We start from the raw sequence: 25,212 nt of genomic DNA on the forward strand, positions 1-25,212 counted from the left end.
GCTGGAACTTGAACTCAAATGGTTTTTCCTGGTAACCCATTACATCGACTCCAGGCTGCAAAGAGCCTGTTAAATTATGTATTGGGACATTGTGTCTGCCTTATCTAACCAGAGGGACTGCTCAGGCCCTCTGCATCGAGGGCAAAAGGAAGGGCCAGTCAGTGAATGTTCACAGCAAGCTGCCCAGAATCGGACACGATCCAGACATCCCTCGGCCGCTGAATCGTCAAACAGTGTGGCCCATCCACACCCAGAATACTACTCAGCGCAGAAAGGAACAAACGATCCCCACAAAGGCCTGGAGCAACCTCCAGAGAATAATGCTGAGTAACAACCTTCCAGGCCGGGCATGGGGGCTCATGCCTGGAATCCCAGCACTGTGGGAGGCTCGGACAGGAGGATCGTTTGAACCCGGGAGTTCAAGAACAGCCTGAGCAACATAGGGAGACCCTCGTCTCTACAAAAAATACAAAAACTAGCTGGGCCTGGTGGCGTGTGCCTGTAGTCCCAACTACTTGGGAGGCTGAGGTGGGAGGATTGTTTGAGCCAGGTCGGCTGAGGTTGCAGTGAGCTGTGATTGGGCCACTGCACTCCAGCCTGGGCAACAGAGAGAGACCTTGTCTCAAAAACAAAACACAAAGGCCCTTCAGCCTTTGTGACACGCCGTGCAGTTGCTTTTATCCAACATCTTGAAACAACAAAATTATAGAAATGGAGAACAGAGAAGTGCTTGCCAGGGGCCACAGGGGCGAGGGGTAAGGAGGCAGGAGGGGGTGGCTAGAAAAGGGCAACAGAGCGGCTCCTGCATAAACAGAATGTTCTGGATCTGGACTGCGTCCACGTCAATACCTGGCTGTGACACTGTGATCCAGTGTTATGAAACGTCACCACTGGGGAAGCTCAGGAAAGGTGCACAGCACCTCCGTGGATTATTTCTTACACCGCATGTCAACCCATTATCATCTCAAAATTTTTCTTTTTGACACGCGGTCTCACTCTGCTGCCCGGGCTGGAGTGCACTAGCATGATCTCAGCTCACTGCAACCTCCGCCTCCTGGGTTCAAGCAATTCTCCTGCCTCACCCTCCTGAGTAGCTGGGATTACAGGCGCCCACCACCATGCCCGGATAATCTTTTGTATTTTTAGTAGAGATGGGGTTTCACCATGTTGGCCAGGCTAGTCTTGAACTCCCGACCTCAGGTGATCTGCCCACCTCAGCCTCCCAAAGTGCAGAGATTACAGACATGAGCCACCAGGCCCAGCCTCACATTTTTAATAGAAAGCCAAGTGACTTTAAAGTAATCACATGTGAGTTTTCACACTGTGTGTGGCTTTCAGTGTTTCATCATGCTTCCTCCTCTTGTGCTCACTAGGTGTTCTAGAAGCCGCTCCGGGTGCAGGGAAAGCCAGGCCTGAGCCCGGTGCGGTTTTTGGTTTTTGGTTTTTTTTGAGACGGGGTCTCACTGTTGCCCGGGCTGAACTACAGTGGTGTGATCTATGCTCACTGCAACCTCCGCTTCCTGGGTTCAAGAGAGTCTCCTACCTCATCCTCCTGAGTAGCTGGGATTACAGGCACAGCCACCACACTCAGCTAATTTTTGTATTTTTTTGTAGAGATGGGGTCTCACCATGTTGCCCAGGCTGGTCTTGAACTCCTGAGCTCAAGCAGTCCTCCCACCTCAGCCCAAAGTGCTGGAATGACAGGTGTGAGCCCCACCTTGGTGCAGATATTTTTTGATGCTCATTTTCATCTGTCAATTTAACCAATCCCTCCATAAATAATATCCTAGGTGAGCAAATAGTCCAAAAAAGGGGAAATACTGCCTCCTGGGGCTCGGTGGGAGATTCTCTAAGGTGTCACCTTTGTTTGCTTGTTTTTGAGATGGAGTCTCACTCTCTCGCCCAGGCTGGAGTGCAGTGGCATGATCTCTGCTCACTGCAACCTCCGCCTCCTGGGTTCAAGTGATTCTCCTGCCTCAACCTCCCAAGTAGTTGGGATTACAGGCATGCACCGCCACACCCGGCTAATTTTTGTATTTTCAGCAGACGGAGTCCCCACGTTGGCCAGGCTGGTCTCGAACTCCTGGCCTGAAGTGATCTGCCTACCTTGGCCTTTCAGAGTGCCGGGATTACAGGCGTGAGCCACTGCGCCTGGCCAGGTGTGGGTTTTTTAAAAAGCAGTTCCAACCTTTCATCCTTTGAGCCAGCAATTCCACTTCTAGAGCTCTTTGAGGAAGCAAAATCTCTCCCAAACCTTTATGGATAAAAACACATGTTGCAGCATCGCTTTGCAGGAGCAAACAACTGGAAACAACCTGCATGTCAACAACTGTTAGCTGGGACCACAGGCGCGGCCTGTGTCACATGAACCGTGCTTTGTCCATTTGATGAACTATTGTGTCACTGTCAAAACGGTGTTGAGAACGGGCTTATGAATGTTTGTAGAATTACTTGTTGAGCACGATGTTTGCTATGTGGGTGACGGGTGCACTAGAAGCCAGAGCTCAGCAGTACACAATATATCCACGTTGACAGAGCTGCACTTGGACCCTCTCCATTTATAAACACTTTTTTTTAGAGGGGCTTATGATAATCTGGGAAATACTTAAAATGTCAGTTGATAAAAATCTTGAAAGTGAAGGCCAGGCACGGTGGCTCACACCTGTAATCCCAGCACTTTGGGAGGCCAAGGTGGGAGACGCACTTGAGCCCAGGAGTTTGAGACCAGCCTGGGCCACATAGCAAGACCCTGTCTCTACAAAAAATACAAAAATTAGCCGGGTATGGTGGCTGCATCTGTGGTCCCAGCTACTCGGGAGGCTGAGGTGGGAGGATCCAGAGCCTGGGAGGTGGAGGCTGCAGTGAGCCTAGACTGTACTACTGAACTCCAGCCTGGGCAACAGAGCAAGACCCTGTCTCAAAAAAAAAAGTGATGTGATATAATAACAACTACCTAAAAGCAAAAAACTCCACCCCGCTATCATTACAAAAGAGATTAGAAGGAAATTCATCAAAACAGTATCAGTGACTGTGATTGGTTCACAATCTCAGCAGTTTCTTCCCCCCTTTTACCCACATATCTGCATTTTCCACCTTTTTTTTTTTTTTTTTTTTTTTGAGACAGAGTTACTCTGTCACCCACTCTGGAGTGTGGTGGTACATTCATAGCTCACTGCAGCCACTATCTCCTGGGCTCAAGAGATCGTCCTGCCTTGGCCTCCCAAAGTGCTGGGATAACAGGTGCATGCCGGCACGCCCAGCCCACTCTGTCTATAAGGAGCTTACTTGTTTGCAAAAGGTGGAGCGACACTGGTTAAGCAGCAGATCCTGGAGCAGGGCCACGTGGATTCTCAATTACTCTTCATGTCTCTTGTGTCTGTTGTCTCATCTGAAAGCAAGGATTATGATAGAATTTCCCCCTTTAAAACATGTATTCTATGCAGTCAACACACCTGGGTTTATTTATTTCTTTATGTTATGTATTTATTTTTTTCGAGACAAGAGTCTGGCTCTGTTGCCCAGGCTGGAGTGCAATGGTGCAATCTCAGCTCACTGCAACCTCCGCCTCCCAGGTTCAAGCAATTCCCCTGCCTCAGCCTCCCGAGTAGCTGGGATTATAGGCACATGCCATCACACCTGGCTAATTTTTGTATTTTTAGTAGAGACAGGGTTTCGCCGTGTTGGCCAGGCTGGTCTCGAACTTCTGATCTCAGGTGATCCACCTGCCTGGGCCTCCCAAAATGCTGGGATTACAGGTGTGAGCCACCGACGCCTGGCCTTGGATTATTTTAATGCCTACAGAAAGCCTGGGAGGAGGTATCCTAGCTCCACGTTGCAGATGAGAGGAGAGACAGACAGAGGCCCAGGGCTCACCCCATGGCAGCTCAGAGATCAGGCCCACTGGGGCTTGGCCGCGCCCAGAACACAGTTGCCAGGACTGCAGCTATCACCCCATTTCATACAAGAGGAAATGGCAGGTCCCCCGGCACAGCAAGGGTGTGCCCGGCGTTTAGCCTGGCCCCTCTCCTCTTGCCGAGTCTCAATCTTGTGCATGGCACACTGTCAACTGCTGCCGTCACTGTGTGGTGTCTTCAGAAAGAACCTGCTCCCACGTGAGCTTGTGCAGAAACAATAGGCTCTTCCCAGGTTTTAGGCTGTATAGTGTGATGTAAATAAGTAGCGCTGATGGAATGAAGCCTGGTGCTGTGGACGGCTGCTCCAAACACTCTGCCCCATGCTACTTTTTTTTTTTTTTTTTTTTAGACGGAGTCTCACTCTGTTGCCCAGGCTGGAGTGCAGTGGCGCGATCTCGGCTCACTGCAAGCTCCGCCTCCCAGATTCACACCATTCTCCTGCCTCAGCCTCCCTAGTAGCTGGGACTACAGGCGCGTGCCACCACACCCGGCTAATTTTTTGTATTTTTTTTTTTTTTAGTAGAGACAGGATTTCACCATGTTAGCCAGGATGGTCTCCATCTCCTGACCTGGTGATCCTCCTGTCTCAGCCTCCCAAAGTGCTGGGATTACAGGCGTGAGCCACTGTGCCCAACCCATGCTCCTATTTTGAACTCAATTGCGTCTTTCTTGGCTTCCTGACAGTCTGGATTCTCGTGCTCCCTCTCCAAGCAGAGGTCACTCCTCAAGAGGCCTGTCTGTGCCTTGGCCTCCCGTCCCCCACTTGTGTCCCTACACAGTGGGGTTCGGGACTGGGGCAGGAGCAGCCACCCTGCTGGAGGCCCTCATCCGTGCCCCACCTTTTCCTTGCTGTTCTCAGGGACCACGGAGCCGCCCACTGCCCAGATGGCAGAAGCCAGCTGTGGCCTGGCTCAGCCATAGGAGCAGCACCAATGCCTTTCATGCCAACCCTGGCACACCTAACATCGGGTGACATACACAGAAGAAGGTGGCAAGAGGGAAGAGCTGGTTGAGGGCTGAGCCGCCAGTAAGCCAACCTCCAAAACATCACTTGAATAGCCTGGAAGGTGGTGTCAGCTAGCCCAATTTCTACGTCTCTTCCTACATAAATGGTACAATGGGAAACTGTCCAGTCACAGTGGCCTGAGTGGTGACAAGAGAACAGTCCTCCCTGGTGCTCTCAGACCCTAACAGACGCATTGGGTGCCCCAGGCCACATGCCTTCAGCTCACTCTGATTTCAGCTGCAGCCAGGTGGCACCAGACACAGTTAAGGTCCCTCCTCTGAGACGAGTTGGGGGCCCCACTTTTCTGCCCCAGGCCTAGAACCTTCTCCATGGGCTCAGAAACAGGCTCAGCCAGGAAGCGTTGGAAAAGGGACACCAGCAGGCCCTGTCTCCACGATGGCCGCCCTGGGGTAGGTGGGTGGTCATGCAAACCTCCCCTGATCAGAGGTACTTTGTTCACAGCCCTGGCCAGGTCGAACTACGGCAGGAACTAGCTCAGTGATAGTCCCTGTCTTACCCCCATCCTCTCCACCCCACCATCCCCACTCCCTTCCCCCTCTCTCTAGGCCCACCCCAAATAAACCACCTGCACCCCAGTCCATGCACACTCTCTGCCTCGAAGGCAGATGACTCTGTGATGGACGCATCTCTCCTGCTCCCCTGCTGTCCAGCCCCCAGCCCTGAGAGGGGCCCGATGGCTTGCCGGAATTCTAGGAGAGAGGCACCCACAGCCTGGTACTGAAATCAAGAGTTCATCTCATTACCTAAACGTTACATGTTTAATACACTGGCTGGGAACTTGGCTGACTCAGAAAATTGCAAGTAATAAGTGTTCTGTTTTGAACATGAAGAGTACTTAATTGTTATTAATAGAAAACCAGCTCCTCCCTGCATCCTTTAAATAAATGTGGAAACAAGTCTGAGGACGAAGGGTCTGCAGGGGGCCCCGTGGCCTCAGCCCAGCTCTTTTGGGAACCAAAGCCCTCCTCCAGGCAGTCTTCCAACTGTCCCTGGCAGGATGGGCTGTGAGCTGCAGACCTAAGGCGGCTGACTGCTATCGGGTGAGGCTGTGTGGTGTCCGTGGTAGGCTTGCCAAGGCCCATCTGTCTGGGCCAGGAACAGCAGTGGGTTTTCTGATCAAAGGGACTTGCTTTTTTCCACGTGGCTCTTGCCACTGCCTGGCCCCAAGGGAGGCTCCCCCTGGCCCAGCACCCACCTCTGCCCCGGGCTCAGTCCCGGCCCCACTCCCCTCCTCCCATTGCACAGATCACTACAGAGGTTTGCACAGACACATTCAACCAGAGACAGTGGGGAGGGGCAATCCCCAGAATGCCGGGAAAGGAAGAGGTGCTGACCTCCTGGCAACTTCAGCCAAAGCGTCTTGGCCCTTTTCAGGCCTAGGAGAAAGAGATAGGTCTTTATTTAAGATGCATTCTCATGTCAGGAGAGGGAGAAGCCAACATCTGATAGTGATAGGAGGTTTTTCCCTCTCTTAGTCCAACCCAGCATGAGCAGAAAAAATAAACCCTTCTGAGACACCAACAGCATCAGCAATAAGGTGGATGAGGGACATGTTCCTGACCCAGCAATGGGGGTGCAGCGCCACATGGCAGTGGAACATTTCTAAACACTGACATACACTAAGTTGCCAAGGAAGCTTCCAGAGAGCCACCCAGCCAAGCATGTCCATTTTTTGAAAAGAAAGAATAAGGCCAGGTGCAGTGGCTCACGCCTGTAGTCTCAGCACTTCGGGAGGCCAAGGCAGGAGGATCATTTGGGGCCAGGGGTTTGAGACCAGCCTGGGCAACAGAGAGAGACCCTCATGTCTACCAAAAAATAAGTTAGCCAGGTGTGTTGGCACACATCTGTAATCCCAGCCACTGGGGAGGCTGAGTTGGGAGGATTGCTTGAGCCCAACAAGTTGGGGCTGCGGTGAGCAAAGGTTGACCACTGCACTTCAGCCTGGGCAACAGAGTGAGACCCTGTCTCAGAAAAAAAAAAAAGAATTACTGGAAACATACACTAATACAAATATTTATCTACAAGCAGGGGTAAGACTTACGATACTTGCTGGCCAATATAGCACAGGAATTGACCAATTGAAACAGGCTGACAGCCACTCAGAGTAGGTACCACAGGCACCACACTAGCCAAGCTCCAGGGAGTAGGGGGTGGAGGACACAGGCAGACAGGGCTGGGGGAGACTGAGGCCTCTCCTTTGCACTGGGCTGGATGACTGCAATGTCTGAACGATGGGAATGTATTCACTACTCAGAAAAAGGACAGTGTCTCCAATCAGTGGTGCCAGGAAACCTGGATATCCACATGCAGAATGAAATTGGATGCTTATCTCATACCATGTACAAAATTCAACTCAAAATAGATTAAAGACTTAACACAAGACCCGAACATGTGAAACCACTAGAAGAAAACATAGGGAAAGGTTCCATGACAGTGTTCTGGGCAATGATTTTTTTGGATATGACCCAAAAGCATAGGAAACAAAAGCAAAAATAGACAAATGGGATTACATCAAACTAAAAGTCTTCTGCACAGCGAAGGAAACAATTGACAGAGTAAAGAGAAAACCTACAAAATAGGAGAAAATATTTGCAAACCATGCATCTGATAAGGAGTTAATATCCAAAATATATAAGGGGCCGGGCGCAGTGGCTCACGCCTGTAATCCCAGCACTTTGGGAGGCCGAGGTAGGCGGATCACCTGAGGTCAGGAGTTCAAGACCAGCCTGGCCAACATAGTGAAACCCTGTCTCTACCAAAAATACAAAAAAATTAGCCTGGTGTGGTGGCAGGTGGCAATAGTCCCAGCTACTTGGGAGGCTGAGGCAGGAGAATCACTTGAACCCGGGAGGTGGAGGTTGCAGTGAGCCGAGATGGCATTGCTGCTCTCCAGCCTGGGTGACAGAGTGAGTTCCATATATATATATATATATGGAACTAAAAGAACTCAACAGCAAGAAACAACCCAGTCTTTAAAATGGGCAAAAGGAATAGCCATTTCTCAAAAGAAGACATGGAGCTGACCAACAGGTATATAAAAAAACACTCATCACTAAGCATGACTAATTACTTGCATTGCAGGAAAATTCAAATTAAAACCACAGAGCATAATGTCATCCAGGTGGCTGACTAGAGACCCCTGGCACTTGTCCTCCACAAGAAAGGACCAAGACAGTGAATAAATAGCTAAGATTTGACTGGAGTGTCAGCGGGAGAGTGCTGAAGTGCAGCAGGGAGAAGAGACACACCTTTGGTGACTGGAAGCCCATCAAATTGGAGGGCAGTGTCGAGGCACCTGGCCCTGCAGCTCCATCTCCTCCACCTGGATTGAATCTGCCGGGAGTCAAGAGGGACACCCCCTTGCGGGGCAAAGGTAAGTAGAAGATCCTCGTCAGCCCCATCGCCACTGCCAGCACCTACAGTCCTTACAACAGGAGAATTCCACGGCCCTTGCAAGCCCTGAGCACAGCTGGGAGAGCTGCCAGGAATTCACACAGCAGCACTGCCCTGGTCTAGGGGCACAAGGTGTGCACTTCTGATTATTTTCTGATATAGAAAATAATCAGAAAACATCAAAAACGTGATAGGAGTAAATCCTTACCTATCAGTAATAACCCTAAATGTAAATGGATTAAATTCCCCCATTTAATGATACAGACTGGCTGAATTGATTTGTTTATTCATTCATTCATACATTCATTCAAGATAGGATCTCACTCTTTCACCCAGGCTGGAGTGCAATGGCATAATCACGGCTCACTGCACCCTCCACCTCCCAGGCCCAAGTGATGCTCCCTCATCAGCCTCACAATTAGCTGTGATCACAGGCATGCACCACCACACCTAGCTAATTTCTTTTTTTTTTTTTTTTTTTTTTGAGACAGAGTCTCGCTTTGTCGCCCAGGCTGGAGTGCAGTGGCGCAATCTCAGCTCACTGCAAGCTCCGCCTCCCGGGTTCACGCCATTCTCCTGCCTCAGCCTCTCTGAGTAGCTGGGACTACAGACTCCCGCCACCACGCCCGGCTAATTTTTTTGTGTTTTTAGTAGAGACGGGGTTTCACCGTGGTCTCAATCTCCTGACCTCGTGATCCCCCCGCCTCGGCCTCCCAAAGTGCTGGGATTACAAGCGTGAGCCACCGCGCCCGGCCACACCTAGCTAATTTCTTAAATTATTTTGTAGAGGTGGGGTCTCCCTATGTTGTCCGGGCTGGTCTTGAACTCCTGAGCTCAAGCACAATCATCCCCCCTCAGCCCCCCAAAATGCTGGAATTACAGGCATGAACCACTGCACCTGGCATGAATGGATTTTTAAATACGCTGCCTGCAAGAAACTCACCTCACTGTAAAGAAACATATAGGCTAAAAGTGAAGGGACGGAAAAAAATATTCCACAAAGATGGAAACCAAAAGTGAGCAGGAGTAACTGTACTTATATTAGACAAAATAGACTTCAAGTAAAGAGCTGTAAAAAGAGACAAAAACACTGTATAATGATAAGGGGGTTAATCTGGTAAGGGAATATAACACTCATAAATATATATGCACCCAACACCAGGGTACCCAGATATATAAAGCAAATATTATTATTAATAGAGCTAAAGGGAGAGATAGACCCCAATAGAATAGCTGTTGGACCTAAAACCCCTCTCTCAGCATTAAAAAGATCATCTAGATAGAAGATTCACAAAGAAACATTGGATTGAAACGACACCGTAGACCAAACGGACCTGACAGACCTTTACAGAACGTTTCACTCAACAGCTGAAAAATACATTCTTTTCATCAGCACGTGGAACGTTCTCCAGGATTGACAATATGTTAAGACACAAAACATGTCTCCACAATGTTTTAAAAATCAAAATCATACCAGGTATCTTATCTGACCACAGTGCAACAAAACTAGAAAGCAATAACAAGAGGAACATTTGAGACGATACAAATACATGGAAATTATACAACATGCTCCGAAATGACCAGTGGGTGAACGAAGAGATTAAGAATGAAAATTTAAAATTCCATACTCACTTTGGCAGCACAGATACTGCTGCAGGCCGAAAGAGTGAGGGTCGTGATCAACTCAGTATACCACTGGACGGTATGTGAGGAAACAGCAAACCGTTCTCAGAAAAGCAGAATGTTGGCAAACTGGTAAACTGACAAACTGCTTCTGCCACCCAGAAGGAATGCTGAGGCAGTCACGACCCAGGCACAAGTGTTTCTTGTGATTATCTACAGGGCACATCTGAAGGCTGTTAGTAATAATAGGAACCTGGGATCAATTAAGCAGCTGAGCAATCATGACCTCCTCCTCCCTGCTCATTCTACCCAACAAATACCAAGGGCTGTGGAAGCTCAGGGGCTGTTCTTGCTCCCCGGAAGCTGCGAGTGCTCTTCTTCTTCCCCTGGCCCCTTCCTTTAAAATACTTACTTTTGTTTTAAGTTTTCATTTCTGTGTTGGTCCCCCTTTGTTCAGTCCCGTAGAAACCGTGGCAATCTCCTAAATTGGAAATGATAGAGAAGATTAGCATGACCCCTGCAAGGAGATGTGCGAATTCATGAAGTGATCCATATTTTTAAAGATGAAAAAAGTTTTAAAAATATTAAAGTCCTTGAAACAAATAAAAATAGAAACACAATGTGCCAAAACCTCCGGGACACAGTAGAAGCATTAAGAGATAAGTTAATAACAATAAATGCATACCTCAAAAAACTGGAAACCTGGCTGAGGGTGGTGGCTCACGCCTGTAATCCCAGCATTTTGGGAGGCCGAGGAGAGTGGATCACTTGAGGTCAGGAGGGAGCACTTGCTGGGTTTTGAGGATGGCACACGCGGGTGGCACGCCCAGCTCACTGTCTCCACAACTTAACTTGGGCTGGAGGCTGCTCCTTGCTGCCCAGGGGTCTCTACCCACGTGAATCCTGTGGGCTACGTGACAATCCACTTTAATCCAGGCACTCACATTCCTTCCATCTATCAAAGTCAAGATCAAGTTCTGAGCTCAGCCACAAAGCCCTGTGAACGAACGGCAGTTCCCCAAGCACCCAGCTGTCCCACACCAGGATCTGGAGCCACTGGGATGTGGCTGTCTGCGCTCCCGCCCTGGATATTTCCACTTGACTCTGAACTAGCTGGACGGCGTGGGCAGGGTCAGTGTCCTTGGTCTGGTCCGCGGCTTCCTCCTCCTGTAGCGTGTGGGCTGCTGTTGGGAGTTTCAAAGATCCCTCACGATTTTGTACCTAGTCCTGGGACTCGGCAGTCAGAGAGCACCGTGTGGCTTTGTCTCTGTTACTTTTTATTATTATTGTTATTCTTATTTTAAGACGGGGTCTCACTCCATTGTGTGGGCTGGGGTGCAGTGGCACATTTGTGGCTCACTGCAGCCTTGAACTCCTGGGCTCAAGCAATCTTCCCACTTCATCCTCCCAAGTAGCTGGGACTACAGGTGTGCACAACCATGCCAGGCTAATTTTTTTTTTTTTTTGAGACAGAGTTTCGCTCTTGTTGCCCAGGCTAGAGTGCAGTGGCGTGATCTTGGCTCACCACAACCTCTGCCTCCCGGGTTCAAGCAATTCTCCTGCCTCAGCCTCCCGATTAGCTGAGATTACAGTCATCTGCCACCACACCTGGCCAATTTTGTATTTTTAGTAGAGACAGGGTTTATCCATGTTGGTCAGGCTGGTCTCAAACTCCCGACCTCAGGTGATCCACCTGCCTCAGCCTCCCAAAGTGCTGGGATTACAGGCGTGAGGCACCGTGCCCGGCCAATTTTTTGATTTTTGTAGAGACAGGGTTTCATCATGTTGTCCAGGTTGGTCTTGAACTCCTGGCCTCAGGAGATCCTCCTGCCTCAGCCTCCTAAAGTGCTGGGATTACAGGTGTGAGCCACCATGCCCAGGCCCTCTGCGCCTTCCTTAGTGGCTGCTGCAGAAAGGGAGGGACAAGCTCTCATCCAAGGTCTCCTCGTGAACCACTACCCGGGCCCCCACTGCCCAGGCCCCCACTGTCCGGGCCCCCACTGCAGGCTTCTGGCCCAGGTACCCTGGAGACCCCCAGGGCAGGGCTGTGGCTTTTCCCCACACCCCAGGTTGTGCTTATGGCCCAGTGAGTTGTTGGATGGGAGCCTGGCTCCTGTCCCTCAGCCTTCTGGGGAGCTTTTGGTTTGGGTTTTCATTTTCTGATGAGGAGGCTGAGAAATGACTTCTGAAGTCGGGATTTTCCCTCAGGTCTGACTCTGCAGCCTGTGGGTCCCACCTGCACCGGTGGGAGAGAAGGAAGAGCCACCTCGGGGGCGGGTGTGGACAGGCCCACCCTGAAGAGGGAAAAGGCCTCGGACCAGAAGATGGAGTGGGATCACTTCCTTCCCCCACTGAGGGCGAAGCCTCTGGCGGGCATCCCTTCCTGCTCCCTCCGTGTGCTGGTGGGCAGGGGAGGCGCCACGGTGAGGCTCTGTGGCCTGATAGGTGCTGGGCACACAGGACCAGAAACCACTGGTCATCTCCCCACGCCCCCCTTCCCACAGCCCTGGGGAGCCCAGCTGTCTTGGAGGGGATGGGAGGCCCGACTCTGCCAGCTGTGGCCGTTCTCTGAAGAAGGCGCGGCCTTTGAACTCAGACCAGTCTCCAGCACAGGCTGGAGAGGGGAGGGGACGTGCAGCAGGAATGACCCAGGCGGCTCAAAGCGGGTTCCCTCTTTCCTCTCAGGAATCTCCTGGGGGGACCTGCAGGATGACCTATTTCTACATGATTATACCCTGAGGACAGAGTCCCCTCATGCCAAGGACAAGGGAAGGGTTATTTCAGGGCAAGTTGCCCCAAATTCTAAGCAGAAACAGAGTTTAGGATAATAAAAGTGAGTTTCTGTCACTGAGGACAGGGAATGTGAAGGGCGAAGGGCCACCCCCCCACCCCACCCTGGGTTGTGCTCACCCGGGTGCAGCTCCGCCATCAGCAGACCTTAGAGGCACCAGGAATCCACACTGGGGGGCCAGGAAGGCACACTTCTCCTCGGTGCATGGGTCACCACCAAGACTCCCGTGGAAACCGGCCTGGGAACACCTCAGGCTTTGTTCTCCGACCGGTCACTGCCCAGGCCTCTGCGGCCATCTGCTGACCTAGCGTCATGGTGGCCACTTCTGCTCCAGGAAGCGTTCCTTCCTTGCTCCGAGGACACGAGATGTTCATGGCTGTCCTGGAGAAAGCGGCCAGCAGGGGCAAGGCAGGTACAGACCCCACACTCCGAGGCAGGGCGTGGCAGGGCGTGGCAGGGCCCCTGGTGACACAGCAGGGACAATGAAGTCCAAAGGGGGTGGCATGCCCCAGAGAGATGGGCACCAGCATTGTCATACCCGCCCCCCCAACCCCCAGAGACCCCACGCCTCCCCACCAAATCTTTCACTGGCAAAGGAGGGGCTGCAGCCTGTCTCCATCCTTATTTTCTGGTTGGGAGCAGCAGAAAAGGGTTTGGGCAGGAGACATGGCGTAGACCATTCACAGCTGCCCTGCTGTCTTCGGACATACAAGGCTGCGTCCTGCGACTGCACAAGCTCTGCCATGAAGCCACTGGAGGTGGCAGCCACCTTCCTGTTTGTTCTGAGGAGAGGGTACATCCGATGGCTTTGGATCAGCCTGAGGGGGGTCAGGTTTCTTTTTTTCTGAGACGGGGTCTCGCTCTTTCACCCAGCCCGGAGTGCAGTGGCGCTATCTCGGCTCGCTGCAAGCTCCGCCTCCCACGTTCACGCCATTCTCCTGCCTCAGCCTCCCGAGTAGCTGTGACTACAGGCGGCCAGCACCGTGCCCAGCTAATTTTTTGTATTTTTAGTAGAGACAAGAGTTCACTGTGTTAGCCAGGATGGTCTCGATCTCCTGACCTCGTGATCCGCCCGCCTCGGCCTCCCAAAGTGCTGGGATTACAGGCTTGAGCCACCACGCCCGGCCAAGGAGGGTCAGGTTTCGTATAAAGTCCTGGGCAGGTGGAACTATGTAATTACAGTTGTATGAGTTGGAATTTTTGGGGTGGAAGTGATGCATTTAAAAGCTGCTTGAGCCAGGCACGGTGACCACGCCTGTAATCCCAGCACTTTGGGAGGCCGAGGCGGGTGGATCACCTGAGGGGTCAGGAGTTCGAGACCAGCCTGGCCAACATGGTCTCTACTAAAAATAAAAAAACTACCCGGGCATGGTGGTGCGTGCCTGTAATCCTAGCTACTTGGGAGCCTGAGGCGGAAGAATCGCTTGAACCCAAGAGGCGGAGGTTGCAGTGAGCCGAGATCACGCCACTGCACTCCGGCCTGGGAGACAGAGCGAGACTCTGTCTCCAAAAAACAAACAAACAAACAAACAACTGCTTGAGGGGAAAGTATGCTCTAGAATCCCTTTTGGTCCCGACAGGCGACAGAATCGCAGAGAAGCTGAAGGGAAGCCATGGGGACAGGTGTACAGCCCCTTCCCAGACACACTGCAGGCAAGGCCCACCTAGCTCTGCAGGCGCCCAGGACAGACATGCCGTGGGTCCTTCTAGGTCCTCTGACCTCTGGCATAGGTCAGGGCTTCAAGTCCCTCCATGACAAGAGGCACATGGGAGCCAAACCCCACGCTCACGATGTCTGTCCCCGGATGTCCTTAGATCTTGCAGGGGTTTTGCAAACAGGCTGGACATGCCTGTCTAGAGCCGACTCTCCCCTGCCCCATCTCCAATCCCGATTTCAGATCATTTAGCATTTGCTTGTCTCCAAGGACCCCCCTTGCCACTCAGCCTGTGCTCTGCACTCCACAAGCCGAGCCTGGCCAAGGCCTGTGGGTGTCCCGGGCATCCCGGGTGCGGAATCTACTGCCTGCTGCATGGGCAGAGGAGCACAAGCTGGCACAGCCCTGGGGCTTGCTCCCCTGGCACAGAGCAGGTCATCTGCTTACGCACCCTGCCCTACATGACAATCCTTCCGGAAGGCAGCTCGAGGTCTTTGTGGGCCCCAAACATGAAAACCAGCTCCTAGGGAGTCGGGCTGGGTCCCTCCCACCACACGCGGACTCCCCGGGAGAGCTCTGCAGCTGCCATGTTCCCCGTCTCCCGCCTCTCCGGCCGGGTCTGGACACCTTGGCCTTGCCCGCCTTTGCTCATCTGGCTTTTCCGGCAACATGGTCCCATCCCACTTCCCGGAGACACGTGCGCTCCTGTGTGTCTGATGACCTCCCACTGGTCTGAGGAGCTGCAGCCAGAGCCCTGGCTTTGGGTGTGTTGCTCTGGTGGACGCAGTCCTGCTGAGGCCGGTCAGGAGCCGATCCTCCTCGCGTGCCCTTACTGGGGGGATGACGTCGGTCACCATGCCGTGCGCTGTCAGCGTTGCACAAGAGCAGCACTGTCACAGCAGTGTGGAGGGACACGGCGGGGCACGCACCTCAGAGATGCTAGGGGATGAACCGCACTGCACCCGCAAAGGAGGCCCAGTCCAGCAAAAAGGGGTGTTTTTGTTTTTTTGAGATAGAATTTCACTGTGTTGCCCAGGCTGGAGCGCAGTGGCACAATCATGGCTCACTGCAGCCTCAACCTCCCGGGCTCAAGGGATCCTCCCACCTCAGCCTCTCAAGTACATGGGACTGCAGGTGCCACCACACCTGGTGGATTTTTGTTTTTGAGACAGGATCTTGCTCTGTCACCCAGGCTGAAGTGCAGCGGCACAATCTTGGCTCACTGCAAACTCCGCCCCCTGGGTTCAAGTAATCCTCCCACCTCGGTCTCCCAAGTAGCTGGGACCATAGGCGTGCACCATTATGCCCAGCTATTTTATATATATAATTTTTATTTATTTATTTTTGAGATGGTCTATCGTTCTGAGGCCCAGGCTGGAGTGCAATGGCGCAATCTTGGCTCAATGCAACCTCCGCCTCCCAGGTTCAAGCGATTCTCCTGCCTCAGCCTCCCGAGTAGCTGGAATTACAGGCTCCCGCCACCATGCCTGGCGAATTTTTGTATTTTCAGTAGAGATGGGGTTTCACCATGTTGGCCAGGCTGGTCTCAAACTCCTGACTTCAGGTGATTTGTCCACCTCTGCTCCCGAAATGCTGGGATTACAGGCATGAGCCACCATGCCCAGCCATATATATATATTTTTAGTAGAGATGGGGTCTCACCATGTTGCCCGAGCTGGTCTCGAACTCCTGAGCTCAAGTGATCCTCCCATCTCGGCCTCCCAAAGTGCTGGGATTACAGGCATGAGCCATGGTGCCCCAATTAAAAAAAATTTTGTTTTGTAGAGATGGGGTCTTGCTATGTTGCCCAGGCTGGTCTTGAAATCCTAGGCTCAAGTGATCCTCCCACCTCGGCCTCCCAAAGTGCTGGGACTACAGGCATGAGCTACAGTTTCCAGCCAATTAAAAAAAAATTTTTTTTTTTTTTTTTTAGAAATGGGGTCTTGCTATGTTGCCCAGGCTGGTCTTGAAATCCTGGGCTTAAGTGATCCTCTGCCTTGGCCTCCCAAAGTGTGAGGCTTTCAGGTGTGAACCACTGCACCCAGATGAAAAGGGTTTAAGAAGTGGCAGGAGGCTGGGCACAGTGGCTCACGCCTGTAATCCCAGCACTTTGGGAGGCCAAGGCGGGTGGATCACGAGGTCGGGAGATTGAAACTATCCTGGCTAACATGGTGAAACCCCGACTCTACTAAAAATACAAAAAATTAGCCGGGTGTGGTGGCGGGCGCCTGTAGTCCCAGCTACTCGGGAGGCTGAGGCAGGAGAATGGCTTGAACTCGGGAGGTGGAGCTTGCAGTGAGCCGAGATTGGGCCACTGTACTCCAGCCTGGGGGACAGAGCAAGACTCCATGTCAAAAAAAAAAAAAAAAAAAAAAGACAAGAAAGAAGTGACAGGAAAAGACGAATGATGGGGAGGAGGAGCCACTGGGGGCTCATGAAAGGTTCCAAGGGGAGAGGAAGCAAAGGCCACTACCACACCCCCTCCTCTCCAGGCTGGCACAGGCAGGGCCCAGGACAGATGCAGGTCTGGGATGCCCCTGGGTCTGGCGGGACAGTAGCCACTTGCTCAGCACCTGTCACGGCCTAAGCTCAGGATGTACGCTGATCATCTTGATGACCATCCCCGCCTTACAGGCTATAACACGGAAGGGCATGGAGGCTAAGAACCTTCTTGGCCTGGGCCACACAGGTCCGAAGGAGTGAGTTTTGGGTTTTCATCTAGAGTCCTCCAGACCCCCAAATCCAAGCCTCCCCCTATAGCACACTGTCCCACGGAAACACACTTCTGCTCCCCATCTGTGATCGATGGAATGGGCCAATTCAGACAGTAGAGGCATGCTGGGATCTGGCTGGGTTCAAGCAGAGGCTGCGCCAGCAGCTGTGAAGTGAGGTCGCACATGTGACAGTCGTTTGGACAGCATGACCTTGCTGGCATTTCCCATCCCTGCATCCTAAGACTTCGGAGCGGCTCCACCTGGCAAGTGCTGTGAGGCTGGGACCAACTGCAGGGCAGCAGCTGAAGCCATGTGGAGCCCTCCCTGGCCTTGTCCTCTGGTGCCTGCCCCTGTGACGGCCTGTCCGTCACCTGTCCGTGTACACCTGCTGGTGTACGTGCACGTGTGTGTATATGTGTGCATGTGTGTGTCTATGTGTGCACGTGTGTGTATGTGTGTGCATGTGTGTGTCTATGTGTGCATGTGTGTGTGCACGTGTGTGTCTGTGTGCATGTGTGTGGCATGTGCACCCTCACAGGCCCCCTGGCCACACGTGGGACGATCAAGGCTCACGTCCAGGGTACCTGCGGTTGGACTTGTTCCTGCCCAGCCCAGGCGCAGGCCGCCTGCAGTGGAAGAGCTCACATCCAACAGCAAAGCAAAGCTCAGGCCACATTGCTGGCTTGCTAAGACGTCACGGGACTGTTTGATTTCTTCATCAAGTTCCTTAGCCCTGCGGGGGCACTTTCTTCAAGAAGGGCTTTTATCTCCATGAACCCTGCTGCTGTGTGAGCCACCTGGACAGTTCCGGGTTCTCAGGCATTATGCTCAGAAGAGACGTGAAGGCCAGGTGCGGTGGCTCACGCCTGTATTCCAAGCACCTGGGGAGGCCGAGGCAGGTGGATCACCTGAGGTCGGGAGTTCGAGACCAGCCTGACCAACATGGAGAAACCCCGTCTCTACTAAAACTACATAATTAGCCAGGCATGGTGGCAGGTGCCTGTAATCCCAGCTACTCGGGAGGCTGAGGCAGGAGGATCGCTTGAACCCGGGAAGCGGAGGTTGCAGTGATCCAAGATCCCACCATTGCACTCCACAGCCTGGGTGACAGAGCGAAACTCTGTCTCAAAAACAAACGAAGAGACATGAAGAGGATGGTTTCCCAAGCCCACTTCCTGACGCTGCCCCTTACTCTTCAGGTGTGCCCGTGTGTGTGCTGGGACGTGTGTACATGTGTGCAGGCGTATGGCTATGAAGGTCCCCATACACACGGTGTGTGCATGCATGCACATGTGTACACACATGTCCCAGAATGTCAGGTGGCAGGGACTGACTCCTACATACTGAGCTTCTGGGTGAAGCGGAGATGGGATCTGGGCCAATAAAGGCAGGCAATGGGCCTCGTGGTTAACCTTGGCCCCTCTGCTGAGTGAGCGGGATGCCTGTGATGCTCGGGGTGATGAAGTCCGAAGGGGTCTGCATGGCTGCCCCCCAGTGCCCGTGAGCACTTGTGTTCAAACAGGCGAAGTGGGGTTCAGGCAAGTCAGTCCCTCTTGCTAGAGGACAAGGCCTGACCCACCCATGACATCCCCATACCAAGTGGCACCAGGCACTTCACTTTCATCTCCCAAGAAAACAACGGAACATCATGCAAAATTCTGGGTGCTCTGAATTCAGGATATATTTTTAAAAATAAATGGCATCTGGACGGGGGACTTTGAGCCAGGCCTTCCCAGCTTCTCAGGAGCTGGGCTAAGCACCAGCATGGACCTGTCACCCTCACCGATGCCACTGGGGAAGGAGGCAGCCCTGGAGCATGTCACCAAGGTTGCCAGGGCCATTCCCAGGAGCATGTGGACACCCAGACTCTTCAGCTTAGCTTATTGTTAGAAGACATGAAACGAGAACCCGGAATTTCTTTTGGTTCTAACAAGAGTTTTTGTTTTGCTTTTTAATAAAGAAGAGAAAGGGGTTCCTTGGTTTTCTCCACAGATGAATGTTTTTACAAAAAAAGAGTTGTTTTGGATGTATACATGCCACTTAGGAAAACCTTTTGTCCTTGATGGCTTTTAAAACCCTTTTTTGGGCATCAGCGGGTCATTTGGCGTGTTTTTGTGGACTGGCTGATTTTCCCGTGTTGTTCAGGTGACCTCTCTCCTTTTCAAGTTCCCCTTCCAGAAAGCAACTCGTAGGGAATGGAGGGCCTTGAAAAGTGCTGTCGGCAGGATGGCCTCTGAGGAAACAGAGCCCGTGGGAGTGGGCTTTGCAGGTGGGTGGCCCCAGGGGACAGGAGTGCCTGGTGGCCCTGGTTTCCCCCTTGGAGACATCTATGCAGACTGGAAATGAAGAAACAGAAGGAGGCACGGAGTCACTTTCTCTTATATTGTGGATATTTTATCCCTGTCTTTCACAGCAGCAATTTTAATAAACAGATGCCTGCAGCATTTCACCACTACACAAGAGCTACTCGCGCTTGGGCAGGTGCACGCCTGCCTGTGTACCCAGGTCCTCGCGCAGCACGGCAAACGCAGCCAGGCCTTCGGGACACAGGCCTCTGAAGTGTAAGTTAGCAGCCCTCACCCCGACAAGTTTCTAAAGACCAAAAATACCTCTATCCTCCACTACATAAAGCTTGTGAATAGCAAAACTTGTAAAAATGAAGTGTACAAAAGGAAACATCCATATAATACATTTGCACCCTGTATACAATGGGTCCCTTTGAAACTGGCCAACAGTCAGCGATGGCAGATTTTCAATCATAGAAAAAGAAGCCAGTGGCTGTCATGTGCACTCAGGTCAATGGTTTGTGTGGGTTCTCCAGAGAGAGAGATTTTCATTTAGTTACAGTACTTGCTGGCGATCTTGGTGATTAAGAGGCCAGTTGAATTTCCTGGCATTTAGGCAAGTAACATTTGATTGTCACAACGTACAATTCTGAGACAATAAATACAAGTAGATCAGATGCATTTCTTCATTGTATCAAGTAACTCCAGTTTAATTTAATACAATTTAGTGCATTTCAGTATCTCATTCACAGTTCGACTTCTGTCCAAATACTTGTGCAACAAAAAGTTAAGAAATGGAGAAGAACTCCAGGTGACATTGTCATTACACAGCTTCAAATTCTAAGACAACTCAATGATCTTTGAAAGGCGTACGCTGCTGTTGCCTGGGCCGACGACACCAATGTCCCTGGTAACCTCCTGGGCTCCCTAAAAGTGTTCCTGTCATTCTATTTCCCGAGCAGTTTGTAAGAATGCCACCATTATCCCTGAATTAACAAGCAGCGAGTGTTCATGATAAAACTTAATTCATGTGTCCACCCTACTCGAGCAGATCAGTGTGACATCTTTTACGCCAAAATTATTTTTGCATCCTGGCCCCGATAGGCAGGAATACGGAGCCGGATGTCTGCATCCCCCAGGTCGGCCCCACGGCAGGGGTATGGGGCAGAGCCAGGGCGGAGTCAGGGGTGTGGCCGGCCCCATCCCCCGAGGCCCGGGGGGGCTTGCCTTTGGTTTGGGAACTAGCTCAGTAGAGAAGGGGGCAGGCACACGGCCGGGGACGTGCTGTTTCCAGGAAGAAGGCAGGCAGGCATTTCGGGCTGGCCGTTTGAACCCTGAGCCTAGGTGCAGTGCAAGGGCTAGAAGCACATCGCGCCGTGGAGCACTAGGATTGCACGCCAGGGGCTGCATGCAGTGAGCCACAGGCCAGAGGCCTGCGGCGGGAGTCTACGCATGGGGTTGAACAAGTCAGGTGAAAATCTGCAGGGCTGGAGAGATTATACTTGGCTTGTTGTATAAGTGTCTCACGTAGAGACAAAGCATGCAGAAGGTTACTTATTCTTCACCCCAAATCTGACCCCAACCGGTAGTCACAACAGGCACGGACAGCCTGGCAACAGCTACCGAACTGCACGTGAATGAAACACACAGCTGGGTCCAACCACGGCTTTTCCTTCAGATCAATGTCAATGCTCAGCAATACCTCAGCCAACAGCCTGAGGAAAGATTCTCATGCCACGGTGCACGAAAGGGGAGTCGGGACAGATAAGGCAGAGAGACTCAAAATTGATCGACAGAACGTGTTTTTTTTTTTTTTTTTTTAACAAGAAAGTGCTGCTTACATGGTTGTTTTGTGTTATTTCGTGATTTGTTCAGCGCTCATCTCTTCCACCAGACTCTGTGCTTGCTGAGGACAGGGACCTTAAAGCACCTCACATAGGGTGTGCGTCTGGTACACTGTCGCCGAGTACCAGGCAACCAGTGTCTCACACAGGGGAAGATGATGAAGACAGCAATGGCATCCTTGGGAAGATGGGCAGGAGACCCCATGACACCTGGCACCTGGGCCTAAGCTGGGAGGCCAGCGGCGTCCCCAGGAGACCACGGCCCAGGCTGGGAGCTTGGCCTGCCAGACGCCCGTGGGTGGGCCTGGGTCCTCTCGGCTGGGAGCCTCCAGTGGGGTGCCTGGCTCTGGGTGGGCAACAGGAGCTACAGGCCAGCAACGCCCTTCCTGTCCTCAGCCTGGCTCAAGGACCGGGTGCAGAGGGCATCAGCATGCCAGGCCTAGAATGTGCCTCACCCCGACAGCGGCCAGCACGGACTGTGGGCTACAGAGTTGCTTCAGCTTGAGCACTCAGCCTGAATTTGGACATAACATCAACTGAATTAAGCTCAGAAGTAGGGTGTAAAGGAAAAAGAAAAAAGACTATTCTGGGATTATGAATTTAATTTAAAAATGTAAAGGAGCTCTCCTCCCCTTTTCCTTCTGGATGAAAAGCAAAATCCACCCTCCTCCAAAAAAAAAAAAAAAAAAATCCAAACATTCATGGCGTAGTTTTTATTGCTCTTAAAGGCTTGGTGTTGAGAAGCGCAAGCTAAGCTGTGAGATGGGAAGGAAACCAGATGAGGTGTGACCCCTGGGCCTGGGCCTCCGTCTCCACTCTAACCTAGGGGCTGCCCAGCTCCGCCATGACTCAGTGCAGAAATTTATACATTACATATTAATTTCAAAGGGAGGGAACTTCTGTGGGAAACAATAACTATTAATTAAATCATAAAAGATCTAAATTTGCATTTTCCAGGTCACATATGTGCATGGTCGCACCCTTCAGCTTTTTTCCTTAAAGATTTTGCAGGTGTTAGTGAGTCAGTGAAGGGCGTGGATCTAAACACACACAGAGACGGATGAGCAGCGTGCGGTGTGAGGAAGGTGCCGGAGAATCTCTGGGGTGCTCAGCCAGGGGAGCGCGTGCCCTGCTCACAGCACAGCTGCCCGAGTGGGCAGGTGGGGAGGGATGAGATTTCAGATGGAGGGAAGCACATTTCCAGAACAACAGTGTCTGCAAGCGTGTCTCGCCTGGTTTCGTTGGTCTCATCTGGTTTCGCTGGTCTGCCCCTTCACCCCCATGAGGAGCCGTGCTCTGAGCAGGTGTGCACAGGTGGCGTCCCGCACACGCCCCGAGAGCACGGCCCTCACAGACCCGGGGCCCGGCAGTGCCTCCGTCATGCAGAACGCTGCCGTCCCCTCCAATCTCCCCAGGACACTTAGGCCTGATGCCTAATTATGTTCTCCTTCTACTTTTCTTCATGCCTCTTTTCTCCATTTGTTTTCCCCTAGAAAACTCAACCTACCTCTATTCAGAACGCTGGTTGCAATATATTAGAGATAACACCCATTTTTGTTTTTTTCCCTTGCCAAAAAGATGAGGGGGGTGTGACTTAGAACAAGCAAGTTGAAAGCCAAATGCAGGTGGGCTGAGGGTACCACAACCAAGTTGAGCTTTCTACCACTGCCATTGCCCCAGGGGCTCCACCTGGCCACGCCGGGGGAGTGGACATGCTGTAGGGAGAAGCATCCCTCGCTCGGCGTGGGCCAGGGCCTCGCTGCGAGGCCGAGGGAGCCAGCATGACCGGCCGAGCGCTGCCCTCTGCTCTGCCTGGACTCTCAGAGACGTCCAGGAGACAGGGAGCTGGGCGCCCAGGGGTGGCCGGGCCACAGTGACACTGGCCAGGATGGGGGCAGGCCCTCCCCAAGGACACAGTGCGAGGCTGGGAGGTGCCCCACCTCTAGTTTCCAGCAGGAAGTTGAAAACCACCAAGAGATCAACCAGTAAAAATAAAATCTCTAGAAGCCAATGAGCCCAGTGTTAACAGTCTCCAACCACCTTTAAAACACGGGGTTGACAGTGCCCTCGCTTCTTCTGAAGCATCCTAGAGTCCCACAGGCTGCCCTGACCTCCCTCCTTGGCTCCTAATCTGTGGGATGGGGGGGCGCGCGGTAGCCCCGAGGGTCCTCCCTCCCCAGCACCCAGTGTGGAGGGACCAGGGTCTGACAGCCATGAGAGGGACAAAGGAGCTTTAGGTGCATGGAGAATTCTGCATTTCACTGAGTTCTCAGGGGTCCATCCACTTTAAAAACAGATGTACGTATTTACACACGGGGTCAAATAAGAGCTAGGGCAGACAGGGCTCTAGAAAGTAAGGTGGGGCGTTCGCCCTCAGCCAGCCCCAGGACAGGGCAGAGTGAGGGCTCCGACTTCGAGGAATCGACCTGATGTTCGTGCCGGTGTGCTTATCACTACGGGCGCTCTCCACGGGGCCCCCACGGGGAGCCAAGGTGCTGAGCCAAGCGATGCTCCCGGGGGACGGGACCTGGCCGTCCACTCCCAGGAGGACAGCAGAAATTCATTACGAGACAGTTTCAGGGGGGTGCAGAAGAGGTGAAGGGCCAGGTTAAGTTCCCAAAATAACTGATTAAAAAACAAAAAATTTGATCTAAGTTTAAGGAGAGAAAGCAGCCAAAGGCTCCCTCTTGGAAGCAGAGTTCTGCAGAGACGGCGTCTGCGGGAGGCCTCTCCGGCCGGACCCACCTCCCACGGGCGCGCGTGGAGATGCTGGGACCCTGCGCTGTGGGAGGCTGAAGACTTCACCTGGCAGGCCTTCTGAATTCTTTACTCTTGGCTCAAGTTTTGTTAATATTAGTCACCAGTTAATAAGAAAAATAGTTTCTAATTGTCTTTTCCTCCACTCTGTGTGTTACTCTGGTTTTAATTGAGTTAACTGGATACCACCGTCAGGCCACGTGTGTTCAGTCACAGCCATTAGTTATTCCTTTTTCTTAAACTCTTGGTTTCCGTAGCTGGAGCCTTTTTCTATCTCAGTTACTCCTATCAGTCTGCGAACTCCAAAGGAAGCTTTCAAGACAGGAGAGAGAGAGAAGAGGTGAGACGGATGACTTTGCCTTTTTGCTGTAAAACGTGTTACTGGGGCTTCCTTCCTCTGCCCCAGACCCTCTCCCTCTGCCCCACACACCCAGTGGCCTCTGCTGTCAATAAGTAGGTGTGGCCTGCGGGGAGACAGCCCTCAGGCCATGGCCTGCTCAGGCAGGGGTGAGGGGCACATCTTCTGACCGGCTGGGTCCGAGGCAGGTGGACACGTGGACCTTGCCCTGCCTGCCCCTCTGGGTCTTTGGCTGGTGGGAGCAGAAGGGCTTCAGGGCGTTCTAACAGCTCGGCCTTGCGAACCCAACAGGTGACAGAGGTGGACGAGCAGGACCCTCAGATGTAACCAGGTCACATCCTGTCCTCTGTGGGTGGCCTCAAGTCATCATGTAGTCCAATGGGAGAGGCTGATGGCAGTCACTGCCTCTCGGGACCCCTCCCCCCAAGGCCCCTGGCAGGGGCGGCAGGAGCAGGGGAGGAGCTGACCCAGCTGCTGGGCCTGGGGAGTCGGCTCACAGGGCGATGCACACGGACTGTGTCTCCACGGACAGAGACCCCTCAATTACCGGGAGTGGGTGGGCGCCCGAGCTCACCACAGAAACGGGCTGGGTGTTTGATGGGCCCCAGGCTAGCTGATGAGTCGTGGTGGGCCTGGCATTGTGCCTGGGGTGGGCACACAGCGGGGAAGTCGCTGGGGGTCAACGGGGAGGAGCTGAATGATGATGTCCTGCTTAAACCTCCCGAATGGCCATCCCAGCCTGACCCCTAAGAGCCCAAAAGCAGACAGGGGGGCTGGGGACCCTCTCGTCGGCATCCTCAAGGGCGCCAGCCAGTGGGGCTGTAGTGGGGATGGCGCCAGGTGGCGGCCGT

The 25,212-nt window shown here is 52.6% G+C and overlaps 1 protein-coding gene and 1 non-coding gene across 4 annotated transcripts in view; one reads left to right on the forward strand and one right to left on the reverse strand.

Annotated features, from left to right (window-relative positions):
- Nucleotides 1–10,414: 10,414 nt before the first annotated feature.
- On the forward strand, nucleotides 10,415–10,516 carry LOC116482678 (U6 spliceosomal RNA). The gene has a single exon (XR_004251955.1). It is a non-coding gene; the product is annotated as a U6 spliceosomal RNA (small nuclear RNA).
- Nucleotides 10,517–19,485: 8,969 nt separating this feature from the next.
- Nucleotides 19,486–25,212, reverse strand: part of AGPAT3 (1-acylglycerol-3-phosphate O-acyltransferase 3) — a 123,070-nt gene continuing 117,343 nt past the window's right edge. For 2 of the 3 annotated variants that reach the window (XM_032175212.2, XM_032175216.2), the window contains one exon: nucleotides 21,527–24,315. In XM_032175212.2, the coding sequence (XP_032031103.1) occupies nucleotides 24,227–24,315 (89 nt within the window). In that variant the 3' untranslated portion in view covers nucleotides 21,527–24,226. Of the gene's footprint in view, nucleotides 24,316–25,212 lie in introns of all 3 variants that reach the window. The other variant, XM_032175211.2, reaches the window with a different exon arrangement.

This window comes from Hylobates moloch, unplaced genomic scaffold (genome assembly GCF_009828535.3).
Source record: "Hylobates moloch isolate HMO894 unplaced genomic scaffold, HMol_V3 SCAFFOLD_14, whole genome shotgun sequence".
NCBI lineage: Eukaryota > Metazoa > Chordata > Mammalia > Primates > Hylobatidae > Hylobates > Hylobates moloch.